The 19316-nt window shown below is 38.8% G+C and overlaps 1 protein-coding gene across 4 annotated transcripts; it reads left to right on the forward strand.

The window, feature by feature from the left end:
- The first annotated feature begins 438 nt into the window (after nt 1-438).
- Nucleotides 439-5957, forward strand: RPS24 (ribosomal protein S24). 4 transcript variants are annotated; one of them, XM_010131040.1, is made up of 7 exons: nt 439-500; nt 1062-1271; nt 1744-1854; nt 1972-1974; nt 2711-2728; nt 4908-4943; nt 5760-5947. In XM_010131040.1, exons 1-5 carry the CDS (start codon nt 468-470, stop codon nt 2714-2716), a joined length of 363 nt encoding a protein of 120 aa, XP_010129342.1. In that variant the 5' UTR covers nt 439-467; the 3' UTR covers nt 2717-2728; nt 4908-4943; nt 5760-5947. The 4 variants fall into 4 exon arrangements, with proteins under 4 accessions (XP_010129342.1, XP_010129343.1, XP_010129344.1 ...); XM_010131041.1 differs by lacking the exon at nt 1972-1974 and having other exon boundaries at nt 5760-5957; XM_010131042.1 differs by lacking the exon at nt 2711-2728.
- Nucleotides 5958-19316: the final 13359 nt, after the last annotated feature.

The raw sequence follows: 19316 nt of genomic DNA on the forward strand, positions 1-19316 counted from the left end.
TGGCCTGCTGTGTCTCCATGCCGCAGCCCCAGGCTTTGATAGTAGTGCAACACTGCCCTTCTCTTCGGGTGTTAAAAGAAGCGTTGTAGTTCGTACTCAGGTCTTAGTCTCTTAGGTTTTATTTTTTTAAGGAAACTTAGGTTGTAGTGCTTGGGTTTGTAATCCATGTGTTTCACTACAAGCTGTTTCACCTTTTCAGAACGGTACAGGTGTGTATGTTGCCGTGTTGTGTGGGATCTGAGTCTGTCAGTTTTCATGTGTAGTTTTTAAAGGTTTTTTCAGTAGCTTGGCACTAGTCCCGTTAGGTTATGAGTTCACTGTCAGCGTCTGAGAGGCTGTTGATTTTTGCCATGCTGTGCATTATTTATATATTTATTACGATTCAATTGCATATGTAGCTATTGTCTTGTTTTACTTTGTTTTTTCTCTTGCAGAATGACACAGTGACCATCAGAACCAGGAAGTTCATGACAAACAGGCTTCTTCAGCGAAAGCAGATGGTAAAATAATATTAAAAACTGCCTTTAATTATGTGTTTGCTAGTTCTGGGCTGAAAGGGGTTTTTAGCTGCTATAAGAGCCTGAGAATCTCTTAAGTTCTTATTGTAAAAGCTTATATGTTTAAAAGTGTTGATGCATGCTAAAGGTAAATCTTCATGGTGAAGTAGTGAGTTGTTTTGTTATTTGAAGTTATGCTAGGGGAGGTTTAAATTAGATATTAAGAAAAGTTTCTTCACCAGAAGGGTTGTTAAGCCTTGCAACAGCCTGCCCAGGGAAGTGGTTGAATCCCAAACCCTGGAGGTATTTAAAAAGAGTAGATGTGGTACTTAAAGATGTGGTTTAGTGCAGCACTTGGCCCTGTTGGGTTTCCAATTGGAATTGATGGTCTTTTCCAGTCTAACTCTATGAAACAGGAAACTTATGAATGTTTTTGTATCGAATTAACTTTCTGTTGCTAAGGTGGGTTAGTTGAAGCATTAAGTTCGTGGTGGGACTGTAGCACCTGGTTGTTAACCAGGTTCTTGTACTGGATATTAACCTTGCATACAACTTCCTTCTTAGGTGATTGATGTGCTTCATCCTGGGAAGGCCACGGTCCCCAAAACAGAAATCAGGGAAAAGCTGGCAAAAATGTACAAGACAACCCCTGATGTAATTTTCGTCTTTGGCTTCAGAACTCACTTTGGTGGTGGCAAGACAACGGGTTTTGGCATGATTTATGATTCCCTAGACTACGCAAAGAAAAATGAACCAAAGCACAGGCTTGCTAGGGTAGGTTGTTTCTGGTAACTTTAAAACAGTTGGGATGGATTTGAAGTGTGTAGTTGTTAGAGATTTATGTGTGTAAAAGCTTAAGTTCTGTGAAGGCACTGTTGGCACGCTCAGAGTTTCTATATAAGATCTTAAAGTAGCAAAAGTTAGCTTCTGCATTTGCAAAAGAGGGAAAATTTTATAATGCATGTTACAGGAGAATTGGGAAGGCAAAAACTGAAGTTACCAGTGATGCTTAACGGTAATAGATAACTAAACATTATTAAAGGTCTTGAAAGAAGCCCAAGAGATGGGGCTGATCCACACACTGCTTCAGTGCTTATATTCTGTGTTGGTTCGTGAACTTGTCTCACTATTTAGCTAGTATTTCAAATTTAAACAGTATTTGAAGACTCCAGAAATAGTAGAATTTAAATTCAGAGTTACTATCAGTGAAGCAATGTTAAATGCAGCTTTTAACTTTTTTTAACAGCATGGGTTGTATGAAAAGAAGAAAACTTCTAGGAAACAGCGAAAGGAGCGTAAGAACAGAATGAAGAAAGTCAGGGGCACAGCCAAGGCAAATGTTGGTGCTGGCAAGAAGGTAGGATGAGAATATCTGTAAACTAAAGTTGTTGCCTTTGAAATGTTGATTAGAAATTCTGCAACAGAATAACATTGTTTTTCTTGCATTTCTTTCATCTGTTCTACTGGATAACAGAAGGTAATCTGTGTGCTGTTGTATAGCTTGATATCAGCTCAGTAGCTTAGTTTTGCTCCTCACTGCTGCAAACTTAGCTGATGTAATGTGAAACAATACTTCTTAAATGGTTGTTTCCTAGATGTCACTTGAGCTAAATTTAAACTTCCATAAATCTAACCGTATTGCTCTAATCATATAACTCAGTCTTGTAATATACAAATTAGACGATCTTAACACTTATTACTCAGACTAGCTAAATATCTAATGCTAATTCCACTGAGTTACTGTTACTTAGGGTGTAATTTATAGAGGAGATTTTGTTAAGGATGGTTGGTGCTCTAGGCAGTGAGGGCTGTGTAAACAGAAGTACGATAGAATGCCTGCTTTATCTGGGGTTTAAGTGACTGATTATCAAGAACGTGGAGTCTTCACCTGGAGGCAGCTTCCTGTGCTGTGGCTGGAACTTGATATAAGTCACTTGGAGGGATGCAGAATTCCTCTATCGTTAAAAAAAAAAAAAAAATCTGGCAAAACTGAGTAGACTGGGTGTGAAGCCAGTCATTTTCCCCATCAGTGTTGTCCTCTGTAAAATACTGAGTAAGCTGTGCAGCTAAGTGGGGTTTTTCAAGTGTTTTAACAAGGAGAGAGCACAATGGGTTTTGATCTTGGTTCTGTAGCTGCCGAAGTGCTTTGGTATCTTGAACTTTAGTAATCTCCACTTTTGCTTTTTTCCTACCTTCTCGGAATTCTCCACCAGAAATGAAGTATCTAGCAGGTACTGAAGAAGAGCATGGATGTGGTGACTGAATGAAACATCACTGAAATGTGTACCCATCCTTTTAATTGAAGCACTGTACTACCTTGCATGCATACATGTTTGCTTTCAACTTGCTTCTGTCCTGAAAGGGTTCAGATAACTACATAATGAACTTTATTCTGTATGATTCGGAAACAAAATTTGGCTAATAGAAAACAAGACTAGTGAAAGAACATTAAAATAAGGAATTCCCAGTGAGAAGAAATCCAAGAAACTCAATGCTCTTGATTTGAGGCACTTGTTCAGAGCACCCCTGATTCTGATTCAAAGTAGTACAGTGCAATTGCATGTGTAATTTGACCTTTGTGTGAAAGTAGTTCTGCATCTTTACGAAAACTAAGTCACATCACAGCTTACTGCATTTGAGACAGTGGTTGGAAACAGCACATTAAACCATCAGCATTAAAAACTATTGGCCTGCAGTATTCCAAGTTCAGACACAAGTTACAGTGAAATTAGAAATCTTCATGAAGGATTCTCTACTTGCTGTATAAGTGAAATCCTCATTATCACTGCTGCTGCAAACTACTAGATGAAAGAATTACTCTACTAAATAAGATTTGGAGCCTTTTTTCTTTCTACTTTAATGCTGTATTAATAATAAAGTCCTGCAATTGTTTACAATATAACAGCATAAATTAGCATTTGTTATAGTAGTACTGCTAATATACACCCTCTTGTCAATGTCAGGGGAGTCATTTAGTGTTGCACTGATACCAGTAGTATGAATGAACATCTTCCCTTCAGGAATTTTGCACATGAAGGTAGCTGCTGTTGAGCATTAATGCAAAATGGTTAAACGTCCATTGTTTGTAGAAATGAATCAATCTAAAGCTGTCCAGTTCATAGAAATTCTCTTAAAGTATATAAACGCTTCTGAAATTTAAGATTAAGATCATGTGCTGTATAATAGTAGATGTGACTTCTGTATCAAGTGCTTGTCAAACTAGCATGCAATCTCAGTAGTAGGTGAGCTATGTTTTTGATTAAAGGTTTTTTAATTTCTTTTACAATGATCTTTTAGTTGATAATTATGCATGGTTTAGTTCTTAATTGTTTACCAATTCTGTTAATCTTTGTGTCCTTGCATTTAACTAAAGGCAAATTAATTTACATGCTTTCTGGAAAACTTGATTGAGAAGTGTTATGTGCTGCATCACAGAAAATAGCTTGTGGAATACACTTGTGTCTCAAAGTTTGTCTTGAAAAATGCATGTTTAAACATAACAGTGTGGCATGATTCATCATCCTTTATCACAGCCTTGAGGAGAAATTAATAGGAGTCCTGGAATTTGTTTTGGAGTTCACCTATGCAATCTGTGAAAACAGTTTCTCAGAAATGTGTAGACACTTGATTCTGAGACATCTGCAGGCAAGTCTATATTGTTGTAAGAGTTATGTACCATGTAGATGTGAAAACTCTTGAAACAGTGAATTGTACTTGAATAGTTTTTCATTAATTTTTAAGTCGGACATCAACTGTGCTGATGTCTGACTGTTAAAAGTTTTGTTTGGTGCTTTCTTTCATTTTTCCTTCAGAATTCCCATGCTCTTTTTCCTGCAGTTTGAGAAATATTTTAAAATAGTTTGTGTTACTTAATCCATTCTGTAGCACTATAGTTTGCTCAGCTCACATAAAATTGGAACTAGTAGATGTGAATGTCCCTTACCTAGTGTTTGCATTCAGAGCAGTGACCCATATACCCTGGGATATTGAAATGCAAAAAAAGAAAACCCACACTGCCTTTCAATGTTGTGACTGTTGTGACAGGAGCCCTCCAAACGGAAATGTTTTTTTAAAAAACTTGATCAAACAGAAGTGTGGATGGATAGGCACTTCAAGCCGTTATAGCTTGTAGATATAATTGAACATGCAATTGCATTCTTAGTATTACTTAAGCTCCAAACAGCTATTGTTAATTGTTAGGTCCCATTTTGAGTTTGAGGGAATGTACGAGATCTAAGCCTTCAGGCTCTCTAGTAGTCAAAACTTTGAGGTTTTCTTATTAATTTCACTGTGGTAATTGGAAAAGGCATATTGTAAGTGTCAGTAAAAATCCTCAAACCTCCCATCTATCACAGTAGCAGGACTTTGATAAAACTATTCTCTCATTAATTAATGCTTTTTCTTTTTCAGTAAATGAACAAACTTCAGATGGGAAATGGTTCACAGGTATGACTTTAGAATACTTTGTAAGGATAGGCATTCAGTACTCTGATGACATAAGTCTAATAATGATTTATGCCAAGACTATGGCACTTGTGCTGATACAGAACCCAGTGCAAGAATCTAAGACTAAGGAAGTCTTAAATATTTACCCATCACTGTTGTGCTTACCTGTGTGACTTCCACTTACACGAAGTACCTGATTAGTATAAAGTCTGAAATAATCAGGCAGTTCAGATTTATGTTGCTAAAACTATTGATTATTTAGTCTTATGGTAAACAAGGCTTACGTTTTTCTTTAGTAAGTATGCTAAGCAGAGGATAGTACACCTTGTTTTTTATTGTCTTGAGTAGATTGAAGTATGGTTTCTATTTTGAGAACAAATTTCTGTTATTTTCTTATAGACAATTTAAGTAAATTCCTTATAAACCAACCTGATACTTTAAGTCCTAGACTGTATTTTTTTATCTTTGCTGCAGGAACATAAGTGAGTTGAATGTGCTATGGGCAACATTACAGACAAAACTCCGGTTTTACTACAGATTGTTTAAATGGCTCAGTTTAAAGTCTGTCTGGGAGCAGATGTACTGTGTATAATGTCTTAAATGGAAAGTCAGCAAGCAATCGTAGTGTCTTGAGTTCTGTAATCTGGGGTCTCACTTATTCCCATGACAGTACTGTAAAAAATTTTGAGCCTTGCTTAGAATAACGTAAGGCGGTGTGGTTCACCTGTTTTGGGAATCAGTTTTTCAAGCTCTATAAAGGTACGAGTATAAAAATTGTTTTAATCATGTGGCACTGATTTATCTTTTTCTTTACAGACTACATTATTCTGTGAAGAAGTATAGAAAGAATTATTCTGGAAACAGTCTACTCATCTGGTTTTAACATCAAATAAACTATGTTAATAAAATGCTGGTTTGCCCTTAAGTTTTGATTTGAAAGTTACCATTTTGCAGTGTTTGAGAAATTAAAGATTGGTGCACTGTTCGCACTGTTAAAATCCTTTTGTAATTAAACGACTCTTGACTATCAGTTTGTAGCAAGTCAGAGCTTTCTGCAGGTAGTAGTATAACCTGAGTCCAAGCAGGCAGTGTTCATGGAGGCAGGTACGCTGCTGTCATCTGGTGTTCAAACTGGTTTGGAAAGTGCTTTTAAGACATGCGTGTTTGACTGCCTGTGTTATATAGACCTGTAGAGTGTAGCTGAAGAGAGAACAAAAGATGCAGACAGAAGTATTCATAGCTGCATACTTCCACAGTTACAATTTTTGTTAACGAAGGAGTCAGGCATGATTAGTTTTATGTCCTGACAACTTAGACTCCAAAGCCATTCCTCTGTTCTGCAGGCTGTGCAGAACACAGGTACACCCCTATTTCATCTGGTAGTGTATGGGAGTCATTAAGATTGGATTAGTGGCTGGATGAGGCATTCTGGTGCAGGGCCTCTGGGTAGCAAGCAGGCTAGAAGTTTTGAACTTTAGATGGGACTGAAACACTGGGCAGCCCTAGCAGCTGTGCTGATGAAGGCTCGAAGTACAGTGTTTTTAAATTGTACTACCTTTGTTTGGAGGCAGCATATTTTAACGCAGGCAAGGCATTTTTAATGTTTAGGGGGAAAACAGCAACCCTATAGTTAAGAGTTGTTAGTGCTTGGAAGGGTTTCTGTTGTCCTAATAACTTCCATATAAGATCTGGGAAGTATAAATAAAGCGTTCAGTGCCTCTTGTAATACCTTCAGTCTGAGTCTTGAACTAGTGGGGTTACTGTTGTCTGCATTGAGCAGCAACACCCTTGTACAGTAGATTTTCTGTCCTCACACTATAGTGTTTCTGCCTTTATTGAGGTTAGTAGGCAATTGCCTTGGTGCTCCAGTTTCTTCTGAACAAGTGAATTGGTGATGTTAGCTTGAGGGAATGGTGAAATGCAGTAATCGCTTCTAAAATAATAGTTTTGATTCAGAAGTTCTGTGAAAGTTAAAAGGCTCTTTGACTTGGCAGAGAGACCTTCAAAGATAGGTACCTACTGGATGTTCTTCCCAGAAGTTGTAAGTGTATTAAAGTCTTTAGAGTTACTAGAGGGGTATTACAAGTGGGATTTGTGTACTTAGATACAGTATGTGCACTGAACTTTTGAGTCTATAGATGGATTTTGAGTAGGTGACAGTGGATTTCTGACAACCAAAAGGATGGTAAGGGTTATGGAGCAAGTGCTGCGTGTGGAAAGCATAGAGTTACAACATAAACCTGTTTTAATGGTAATACCTGCAGTAAACCCTTTCCACATATAGTGTTCAACATCAAAGGAGAGAAGAGTCATGCTCTTAAATATAATTGAACAATCACTAGGGGGTGGTGTGAACCCAGAAATACAAATACAAGGAAGACCTGTATAGCAATTTTTCATAAAATAGGCTGAATGGAAGCGGAATTGTCCGCTGACAAGAGGGGGCATGCACAATCAAAAAAGTGCATTAAAAATAGTTTAGGATCTGAGACTCTGAATGGTATTTTTGTTTCACTGGTTCTTTTTTTTAATTAAATGGAAACAATTTCTTTCAGTGAAGGCCATACAGTTAGTGCTCTCTAAATGTTTACTGCTTTAAAGCTTTGGAGGGCTGGCACAAATTCTAATTGCTCTTTTTGGAAGCCTCCTTACATCAGTTTTAAGCAATCAACAAAGGATCTATAAATAGGTGCTGATATAAAGGTATGTATATCTTTCATAGTCTTGATGTTTTGACTTTACATAGTAAACAGTACTGCTCCGGGGGCATGTACCTCCTAAAGCAGAACTTAGTTCAGGAGTTGGAGTATTAAAGGTTCCCTTCAATTTTTTAATGACTTTACATGCTATTCATTAGAGGCTGATTTATGAGGTACAGTAACTTGAAGCAGATGGATTGAAATAGGCTGTCTTACTGCTTGGTGCCATAATTTGGTATTCGATACCCCATTTTGCTGATTTAAGATTGACTGCAAAAAATACCTTGTGAATCCACCGAAGAATCAACTCTTTCATTGTTGCATGGTTAGGTTATAACCACGTATCCATAAGCTGTACTCCTGTCTTGCAATTGGAGGTATTAAGCACAAAAAATGGGGATGGGACAAAATAACATTAAGTGTCCTAGAAATCGCATCACCCTATTGGAGTTTCTTTCCATTATTCTGCAGCATGCTGTGTTGATGTGGCAATCCTTTTCACCTGTCATTCCACCTGGAAAATAGGGAGCAATTGCATAGCTCTCACCTGAAATCCTGGTGCTCCAGCAGTCTGGAGACGTAAGCGACTGTTCACGTGAGTTTCTGTTCTGCCAACACTTTAACTTAATACACTACAGTGTGAGCAATGTGTAGCAGATGTTCTGTAATTCAGAAATTTAATGCATGTATCATGCTGTGAAGATTTTAGGTTAATCCTCTTTCCTGTGGGAGGTAAAACAATTAAGTGGAAAGCATTGATGAACAGGAATCTTAACTTCTTTCACTACTGTGCGCTGAAGGTACTCTTTATTTTAGGTAGTAGTTTTTGTCACTGCTTTTAGACTTTGGTCTGGCCCTCATATTTCAGTATCTCAAGTATTTTATCTATTTGATGACCAGTCTGGAGCCCAAATTAGGCTGCGAAGGGTTTTTGGAGAAGGAACTTAAAAATTAAACCATTGATGAATAATCTTAAATTGATACATATGGAAAGACTTTCATTAACGCTTTACCATTTTTAATGGCTAAGACTTAAGTTTAAGTTATGTGTTTTTCACAAGGGATATAATTACCATGGAATGTGTTTGGGGTTTCTTTATAAGGAAGACTAGTTCCTTATAGCTGGACTAATAAGAGTAAATGCAGTCTTTATGTGAAATACTTGTGCAGAAGCCTTAGGGCTTGATTTGATTGAAACTGGATCAAGTGGTCTGACTTCTTGCTGAGGTTCGGTTTCTATGTTCAGTGAGATATGAGGCACAGCCAGATAATGATGGCTTCTGTCTGAAGGAGATTGTCTTCTGCCTTATCAACTACAAACTATAGTGGATCAAAGAACGGTTTACCAGAGAAGTAGAGTCTGTTTGGAGGAGCAGAGATTAGTGACTTGGCAAGATAGAAAAAGGTAACAACTGTGATACAGATGAAAGATGGTCAAATTTGGCATCTCCTGGGCAAGGAGGTTGTTTTGTCTAGGGAGCAGCTTCTGACAGGCTTGAGAACACATATTGAGAGGAAGAAATAAAGTTGATAGTGGCTTAAAATAAATGAGGCAAAGTGTGCTATGCAAAGAACGCAGTACTAACAGTCAGACAGATAAAAGGGCGAGATGGGTTCTTTTTGTTCATAGAAAACATGTCATTTAAGGAAAAATATGCAGATTACTATCAGATCTATTTGCAGCAGTCAGAAGAATTTAACTTGTCCATATTACACTGTTCAGTTCCTGTACAAAATTAATTTTAATGTCATCAGTTTCCTGTGTAAAACTAGGAAACAGAACATTGTCCTGTAGCAGCTGTTGATACTAGGTTTGTACAATAAGTTTGAAATTCTAACTGAATATAATTCAAGCTCATGTGCTTGAATTTGAGCAAAACTAGATACACTGAGCCATTTGGGATGGCTGTTTTGGGGGTACTAAGAGACCACATGAGAGTAGTTAATTCTTTTTTACTCTTGAGTGCTGGCAAAGTATAATCCGAGCAGGAGAACTTTCCAATATAGGTGGCAAATGTTTCCTTTCCTCACATTCCTAACACAACAGCAATAAGATGTAAATTATTTCTATGAACACATTTGTTATCATGCCTCTAAGATGCAAAATGAAAAGGTTTAAGAAAGCTTTGACAAGTTGATGTCAGGAGTGGGCCCATTCTAGTAAACTGCTGTATTTAGACTCTGCTTTAGGGGGATGAAATGGAAACTTAGTCTTATGTTCGTTGCGAACATTTGTGAACTCTAGTTATGTCTTAAAATTCCACACAGGATTTTTTTTATCCTTATCTGGAATTCAGTAAGTTTCCTCTTAATTGTAGTCTTTGCTGTCTAAAGGTTGTGGCTAATGAAATGGTTGCAGAGGTGGGTAAAAGGTACACTGTGCTGAAAAATAATTGTTTTGTCCTAGAGCTGGCCATCACCAACCAGTACTGTACTAAAAAAGCTGTATTTTCCTTTGCAGTTACCGCTGTTCGTACACTGAGACCCTAAATAAGGTCAAGTAGTGTGCTGAGGCAGAAGGGCATGCATCTGTAGCTTCTCTTAACACAGTAGATGTTTCACAACGTGCGGAAACTGTGTGAGTGCGATGCTTCACTGGAGTAGGTGGTAACAGTTTATACTTGTGTTCATTGGGTTAAAATACAGCTTGTTATCGAAGGAAGCTGTCCAGACTGCAAACTGACCTGCATTGGCAGAAACCTGCTTCACTGACTTTCGTGATGTTCTGATTTGATTGAACTGGAGCTGCTACCCTACTATCATTTTCTCTCAATTTTTGCTAGCCTGTTTGTTAAGCCAGGCATCATTTGTGTTGACTTGATAACAGGTTTCAATCACTGATAATAAAACTGTCCTGTGACAAATGACCTCAGATCCATCTCTGCTGCATGGTGTTGGCTGTAGTTGGGAGCGACACTTTCCTTTTTCAATGTTTTCTGTCTGGTTTAACAGCCAATGAAAAGATTTCAATGGAAGTGGCTTAATATTTTTAAATTAAAGGGAGGGAAAAGTTGACTTTTAAAATGTTGGTCAATAGTTTTTGCATAATTTGTTTCATTGTTTCCTTTATAATTTGATGGATCCTGCTAAAGACCAGAATTGAAATTAAGCCTTTTAATTAATTTATTTATTTTAAGGTATGTAGAGGGGTATTATAAAACTTAAGAGCTGTCAGAATTAATGTTTTTTAATTGATCCATTCTGGTAATTGAAGACAGCCAGGTCCATCTAGGTCCTACTTCAGGGCTTAACAAAACTAAAGGCTAATATAAGGACCTAGGATTGGGAGAAATTGCTTCATATTCACATACAAATGTTAAACTTTTATATTTTTGAGGAGTTAATTAAAATGGGAGTATATTTTGCCTAGCATTGAATGCTGTCATCATCATCATCATCATGGCTTGGCTTTGCAAGCGAAGATCTGGGAAGGGCTTTTCCCACACTCACTGCAAGCGATGGGTGCACCCTTTGAGCCTGCATGGTGGATTTTTTAGGTGAGGCGCAGTGTGGGCGGAACTGGCTCCACCCTTTACACCTGAGGTTCATCTGCCAGGGCCTAGTGAGCTTGGACGGTGACAGCGAAGTCCTCGGGTCGTAGGTTTGGTTAGAGTATCCTTCTCTTAGATGATGGATGCCTTACAAGGCTAAACGAGCTCCATCTGCCCGGGTTTGGAGTCAGAGTTGTCCTTCTCCTAGGATGGCTGCCCGAAGGCTAGTGAGCCCATCCTGCCCATGGACACACTTTGTCTGACCCTTCAGCTGAGACCTGTCTGGCTTGGGAGACCCCACCGGAGGCACATGCCACCACCAGCACAGCTCTCAACCTCACAAGGGCACGCAAGCTCCTTCCCCACAGCAAGGGGGTGCCTGTGAAAGAGATTGAATGCTGTAGTGTTTGTTTAAATACGCATTTGAAACACTGTGCTAATGCATAAACCAGAGGGAACATGGTGGAATTGAATTGTACAGGCTCAAAGAAATGCTGAGAATTAAACATCTGGCACTAAACACGGAGTAAGTAAAATATGCACCGAAGTATTTTCTCATTTTTATTAAATGTGAAAATCTTCACAGGGATAAATGACTGCTAGTTGCCTTTCGTAATTGTAACTTGTGCTTTTGGAAAAAGCCACACCTTCTTTCAGTGTGGTAAATGATTGCTTTAAAATACTTTATTTAGTTTAACAGTATTCTCTTGGCTTACGGCAGTACGTCATTGGTATGGCATGTCTGGTCACCATGTAGGATTAGCATACTTCCACAGAAGCTCTAATGCAGTGCTCCAAAGACCAAACCTTAAAAAGTCTTAAAAAAACCAAAACAAACCAACAGAAACAACCTTCTGGTGTTGAAGCCAAGTGCAGGCACTTAGATGGTCCTGTCAGATTGTTAGCAGGCAACCTTACAAATCCTTATGAGACTGGAACCTTCCAGTTACTTATCTCTATCCTAGTGGTTGGTCTATGCTCCACTGGCACCTTTGTGGGTACAAGTGGTAAAAACCCTGGAAGAACCTGAAGTTGCCATCTCCAGAGCAGTGGGAAGATTGTAGAGCATTTTGTACTGCTGCTGTTCTGCAGGTGATAGACTTCCCAGATATATCAAGTTGCCACACTTCTTCAGTCCTACGTTAACCCTCTTTCTTTAGTAAAGATACAAAATAATTTCTGGAAGGTTTCTCAATTAAAACAGACAAGAAAAAAACCCCCTTAAAAACAATAAAACAAACCTTTCAGTGCCTCTGTTTCCATTTACTAATTCTCATAAAAGACTACTGCAGCAGACACCCACCAAGTAAGCACTATACACAAGGTAATTCTGAAGTTCATTCTTCAATTAATGCTTTTCAAACCAGTGACAGTTACAGAAACACTTTACAGAGAACTCATCTTCCAATCTCAGATGCGGAGATAATTCTCTTTTGCATTTCAGCTTAGTTCTCCAAGAAATTATCATGCCCAGCCCCTCTCTTCTTTTCATTTCTTTTACCGTTTAAATAGCTCTATTGGGATGTGAAGTGCAGGAGCATGTGTAAAATGGTTTTTGTAGAGCTTGCTGAGTAATCAAAAATGTTTTTATCTAGCCATTTTCAATCTACACCGAGTTCAAGAGCATATATCTTGCTTTTCAGCGAAGGTATGTGCAAGAAAACAGCTTAGATTCTCAAAGAGATTGTGTGAAGTAATCCTTTAGCCAGCAGAGGACTGTAGAACCACATATTCATGCAGTTACTGATGCAAAAATGTTCAATCACAGAGTAAGGGGAAAAGCCATGTCACAAACTATGTAGTTAAGACAGTCTTTCTTAAACATGGTAAAATACTGAAAAGGGAGGGCTCTTTCCTATGTTTCTTTTTAGAGAATTTGATTTGCCCCAGGTTCCCCTTCTCTGTGAATGGGAATTTTGTTCACGTTTTGAAGCACACTGCCAAGCGGAGTGCTTCATATGGCAAATATACTGAATCTTTTGGGGGACGACAACACTGCAGAAATGGTGGTGCATTCCCTAAAGGAAAACATACTTCACTTGTAATGAACATAATGTCTGCAGAAACTAATGGCACAACCCCCTATTCAGTTTATGTAAAATAAAACAGCCCCATATGTTGCTGCTTTTAGAGTTTGGGTGTTTAAATTAAATGTTTTTTAATGAATATTCAAGCCCATTTGCTCAAATGTGCTCAGTGTAGCATGCTTTTCCTCTGTCTTTGATCTTACCTAGAGTATTAAGCCATTACAAGAAGGGTGCTCAAGCTGAGGCATCTGTTTCCAACTAAAACTTGGATATTAAAATGCCAGAGCAGATGAGAGAGTAAATAAAGACATACAGTAAGAGGATCATATTATTTTTTGTTTTGTAATTAAGACTGAGAAAGGCTTGATATGCATGATACCCTTTAAGAAACAGGAACATTCACTGAGTTACTATAGCAGCTGCTGTTTGGGTATGTTCTAGTGGCGTATTTACTCCAGTCCTAATTTCCTGTAGGAGTTAATTCAGCTTTTTAAGTACGTGTGGGCCTGATCCTTCTGCTGGGATTCCTCAGCAACCAGCTTTCTAGAGAAATTTGCATTTGTGTGGGCCTATATGCAGTTTCTAGATCTTCGTGCCTGGATGTGGGCAGGTTGACTACAGGCACTCCATAAAAGCTGGGATGCCAGTAGCAAGGTTTTTACCTTTTATCATCTGTCCCCCAGCTTTAAGTTAAGTGGAAATATTAGTAGGCTTGAAGAAATCCTCTGAAGTCAGATCTGTCCTACTGACTGCCCTATTGAATCGCCTAGACCATTCAGACCTGAAATACATTGGGCATTTGTCATCAAAGGTCAGTATTTGTACTGTGAGAGGTTACTTTGGAAGGAACCTGTGGCTACAAATAGGTGGGTGAATTCAGTCTTGTACGTTTACTTAACATCTATTAAATCAAGTTTTTAATTCACAAAGGCACTCCTGCGTGAGTTTAAATCTGTATCTTTTCAGAAAACTCAAAGAGGCAAAACCTGAAATACGTTCTTAAATGTTTTCGTGAACTTTATCTCTGAGTCTAGAAATTGACAGCACTATCCTCTATTTTTAATGGCATGGAAAACAAAATCTCATTAGAAGACAGCTGCAATGAAACACAAATCGCAATAATTGGCTTTTACATATTTTCATGAGGGTTCTTCAGATGCTTGTTTTTACTGCACAAGTGCAATACTGTAGATATGCAGTGAAATCCTCTTCAGAGAATAATTGATGCATGGACAAAACATGCATCATAACATTTTGCTCAAAAAACATTTCCTAATGCTGTAAATCTGAATGAAGGTCAAGACTATTACATGAGAAAAACAAACATACAAGCCCTCAAATTCTTTAAAATTTTGTTATTTGCTAGACTTCCCTGGCCTAACTCCATTGGCTCTACTGAGCTGGGTTCTTAAGCATCCCTAAGTGCAAGAACAGAACAAAAGCCTGCCCAATGAGGTGTCACCTGAAGACAGTTAACCTGTCTGGGCATGTCTGAGGGCATAAAAATTCCCCATTTATCTGTCTCTTTTAGAATTTGTTAGGGATCTCTAATTAGAAAAAGAAACATCTACATAGATAAAAAAATTAGTGAAGTTAACACTGCCATCACTTGTCTGCAATGTGAACTTCTGGGATAAAGCACACTTTAATTTCTCAGGAAATTACACTGTTCTGGCCGCTCTACAATAAACAGTGAGAGACAGTCCTACCCTGAAACAGTGATTTCGTTTTGTATCTCAATTCTGAGCTCCGAAAACTTGCAATACATAGGAAAACATTTTTTTTCTTTTAAAAACTTGATAATTATTTTTAAAATGCAGCTCTGTGTGAAACGTTTCTTATGCAATCCTCTGTGTATATTCAGTGAGGATATCTACTCACTGTAGTGAAATAATTCTTTCTGATTTTAGCATTTTTTATTTCTATGAAGCCAACCCAGTCAACGAAGGAAAATGAACTGTCTCTTATTTGTCATCAGTGGGACTGTACAGTGGTTGCCATCAGCTACTGTTTTCTAAACCCTCCATGTGCACAGGAGTTAAAAAAAAATAAAAAGGGCAACAAAATGTCGAGATATGTTTTTGGAGTCGAACTGCACTGCAAATGAGTATATGTGTGTGTGCTGAATTTGCAGGTCTGAGTAATTTTACGTCAGTCAGGTGCCTAAGTATAGGTGACTTGAAATCACTAGCAAATGGCTTTCCAAGTCACCGGTGTCTCTGACTTTGAAGTTTCTGGAGCCCTCTATCAGACAGCAGCCTGGCCAGTTCAGCATTCAGAATGTAGCCCACAATTCCCATTTTGTTTCCTTACGTCCCTCCTTTCGAAGGTCTCCCACCCATCATCAGCTCCAATTTATTGAATCTGCAGAGAACAAACTGTTCTCCAAACACCAGGAAAATATAAAAGACTATCTCTTTTCTAACATGCTTTAAAACACACTAGCTCTTCCTCACCTTTCTTCTTGTTAATTATGACAAACACAAACTGTCCCTACGGAGAAAACAAACTCTTCCTGTTGTATGCAAACACTCTAGGAATTCATGACATCAGTGCTAGCATGGCTTGTTTCAGCACCAGTTTAAAACCCATTCTCCTGCACCTTACGTCAATGACTTTCTGTCTATCCTGCTTCTTCCAGGTTTGTCATATTAATCTGGCATCCACCCTTTTGACTGCTAAAATGTGTTGCCCCTCTTTCTGCAGTAGTGTGCATGTTAAAACATTAAAATATTTTTGCATGCACATTTATGCTACATAGGAAAGATGAAAGATGCAGTGGAGAACAATGGTACATCATGGATCTACCCCTCAGGATAGGAATGATGCTGATGCCAACCTGTCTAAATGCTGAACTTGTTGTGGTGTTTCATAAATGAGAGAATGCAAATGAGGGATAAGGAGAAAATAAAAGCTTCAGGATGGGCAAGGGGGATTTTCCAGCAACAGAATAGCAACCATTGTCAGAGCACTTGTGATTACAAGTCACTCCCGCTCTTCGGAGTCAGAAATATCTCTACCTTATTTACACTCCTTCCTAAAGACATTGTAATGCCTGAAAGAAATTTAATCTGGACAGTTTTCAAAAGCTACAGAAGAAAGATTTGCTTTATTAAAGTCTTAGAAAAGACTCTTGGACAGTGCTTGAGTACTACCTGCCAGGAGTGGTCTGGGTGTAGGTTGTGAAAGTTACTGCATTTCCATGACATTTTGGGTTTGTACAGATGGCAAATCCATATACTTAACAAAACATAACCCCTTCATGTAGATGTTCTCACCTGGTTTCAGTTCATCCTCTTCTAACAAGTTATCTTAGCTTGATTAGACAGTTCAGTCAGTGCTGGTTTCTGTTACAACTTTAGGGCTATATCTAACTACTGGTATTAGTAGGAAGGCTGCAGTTGACTACTTTGGGGGAATAAGCGATACAGCCACTAATGCTATGTATGAAGAAACCCATTCTCAGAACTCAGACTTATTTTTAGGGAGAGAAGAATTCAATTTTTCACCCAGCTTTTAGGCAAAAAAGTGCAAATACAATCGAAAAATGGTAAGCAGCACTAGGTAGAATCACTACGAAGAGGAAAGCCGATTCCCTCCAGCCCTCTTTTTGTGTGCTATCTCTCCCCCTTGCTTCTCCCCCATCGCCTTGCAAGGTAGGACATTAAAAGAAGTTGTATATGAGGAACTGAGAGTAATCGGAGTGCAGCAGTCTTTCTTGACTTATTACTTCATTCATTAATCATATATAAAATGCGATTTATGACTAGGCTCAGAAATCCTCGCTCTGACATATTCACACGTATTTGATAAATGATTCCACTGGAAGAGGCTTGTAGGGCATTTGCAGTAAATTCTGATGAGATCTATTTCTCAAAATGTTTTTATACTATCATATCAAATTAGTGGATATCTCATAGATAAGGGTAAGTGATGGAATTTCTTTCACTGTGATGTACGCGGAGGAGTACAAGCAACTGGTACTATAAGAAAGCCACAGCTTCCGGACAGTCCCCTTGAAAATAATTCTCAGTATTCTTTCCTTTCAGACAAAAGTTAATAGTCGTTGAGATGTTTGAAGACATTGATATAATTATTGTTTCTCTTAATTATCCAAAGGAACAGCACTCTGATATTTGGATTCCATTTGAGATACTCCAGGCAGAACGTGGATTCTTAATTTGGAGGAGCTGTACAAAATTTTAATATGGGAGTCACTACCTCCACAAACAGGACCAGGATACCACCAAGACTCTAAGCTTAGAAATTCCAGACCTTTCATTGGGCTAGAGAGGGGCAGTGAAATGCAGTTTCAGTTTTGAAGAACCTTCTCTCTCCAAACTGGTTCTGCAATATATACCCATCACTGCACTGTGCTTAGACTTTCCTCTCCCCTTCCACCCTGCTTCTGATACTCTTCTTTACTCTTCCTCATTTCTGTACATAACATTCCCTTCTCCTAGCTTCTGTCATTCTTCCCTAAGGCTTTTGTCAGGCTATCCCTCAAGTCCATGCCATGTAGGAAGTAGTGAAGAAAAGGAATGTTACTTGCAGGAAACTGTGGAAGTGGTGAGAAGCTGTTTACTTCTCACAAGCCTGCATGCGAGAAGCACGTGCACCCAGTCAAGGGAACTGTAGTAATCTTCCACCTTGCTTTATCAAACAAGGATGCGATGTGGGAAAAAACATTGGTGGACCTTGATCCTTCTGACACCTTACTGTGATTTGTGTGCTCATTTTATGGTAATACACATATACACGTAGTGACACATACACAAGGGTGCACCTGTGTTCCTGCTGTTTGAATGGCAAACAGGTCAGGCAATTCCCAAGCTCCCACTGATAGGAAAAAAAAAGATCCAAAGTGGGCACTCCCATTCGTTTGTGTGCTCTGCAAAAGTACTCCTACAAATTAGAGAAAAAGACTGTACTCAGAATCTGTTCGTTTACAGGTACAGCAGACACGTGCCGTCAGCCATGGGTCTTTCTGACAGGATGAATGAAGCTTTAATGCTTTATTTTTCAGAGAAAAAAAATTCCAAATTAGCAAGATTTGGTCTTGAATAAACAATTTTAGCTAAGAGCTGGGCGGAGAATAGACTGAGAGCACAGTGAGGAGAAGGACTTAATGAGAAGCTTGACATTACCTGGCAATGTGCACTTGCAGCCCAGAAAGCAAACCGTATCCTGGGCTGCATCAGAAGAAGTGTGGCCAGAGAGTTGACAGACATGATTCTGCCCCTCTACTCCACTTGTGAAATCCCACCTGGAGTGCTGTGTTCAGCTGTGGGGCCCCAGCATAACAAAGACATGGACCTGCTCGAGTGTGTCTAGAGGAGGCCACAAAGATGATCAGGGAGCTGGAGCACCTCCTTTATGAGGACAGGCTGAGAGAGTTGGGGCTGTTCAGCCTGGAGAAGAGAAGGCTCCAGGGAGCCCTTATAGCAGCCTTCCAGTATTTAAAGGGTGCCTACAGGAAAGATGCGGAGTAACATTTTACAAGGGCATGTGGTGATCGGGGTAATGGCTTTAAAATGAAGGAGAGTTGATTTAGATTGGCTATGAGGAAGAAATTCTTCACTGTAAGGGTGGTAAGACACTAAAACAGGTTGTCCAAAGAAGAAGTGGATGCCCATTCCCTGGAAGCCTTCAAGGCCAGGTTGGATGGGCTTTGAGAAACTTGGTTAGGGGAAGGTGTCGTTGCTCCTGGCAGAGGGTTTGGGACTAGATGACCTTTGAAGGTCCCTTCCAAACCAAACCATTCTGTGATGTGATAATTCTAAAATCTCAACTTTAAATAACAGGGTTATATTGATCTTCTAGGAATATATGACCTAGAAGCTCAATTTTCTCTCTTTTCTTTGGATTATATTTTGTTGAGAAAGTAGCAAATAAGTTAGACTCTGAATTCTAATGGCTGTTTCTTTCTCTTATTCTTGCCAGCCAACCCTTTAGTTCAAGCACTTTTTGTCCATTTCTCTAAAAATTGAGTACAAAATGTCTTCCTGAAGACCAGACGTGAATTCAGGGCTGCTGGTTTCTCATAGAAACTTAGCTGCCACATTACCTCTGTATCTGCATGCTGCAGATCTCAATCACGTGTTTAAATTCTCTGTGGATATATAGATTACTGCTGCTGTGCAAAGGAAATCTTTT

Source organism: Buceros rhinoceros, unplaced genomic scaffold (assembly GCF_000710305.1).
Source record: "Buceros rhinoceros silvestris isolate BGI_N320 unplaced genomic scaffold, ASM71030v1 scaffold8802, whole genome shotgun sequence".
In the NCBI taxonomy this organism is placed as follows: Eukaryota; Metazoa; Chordata; class Aves; order Bucerotiformes; family Bucerotidae; genus Buceros; species Buceros rhinoceros.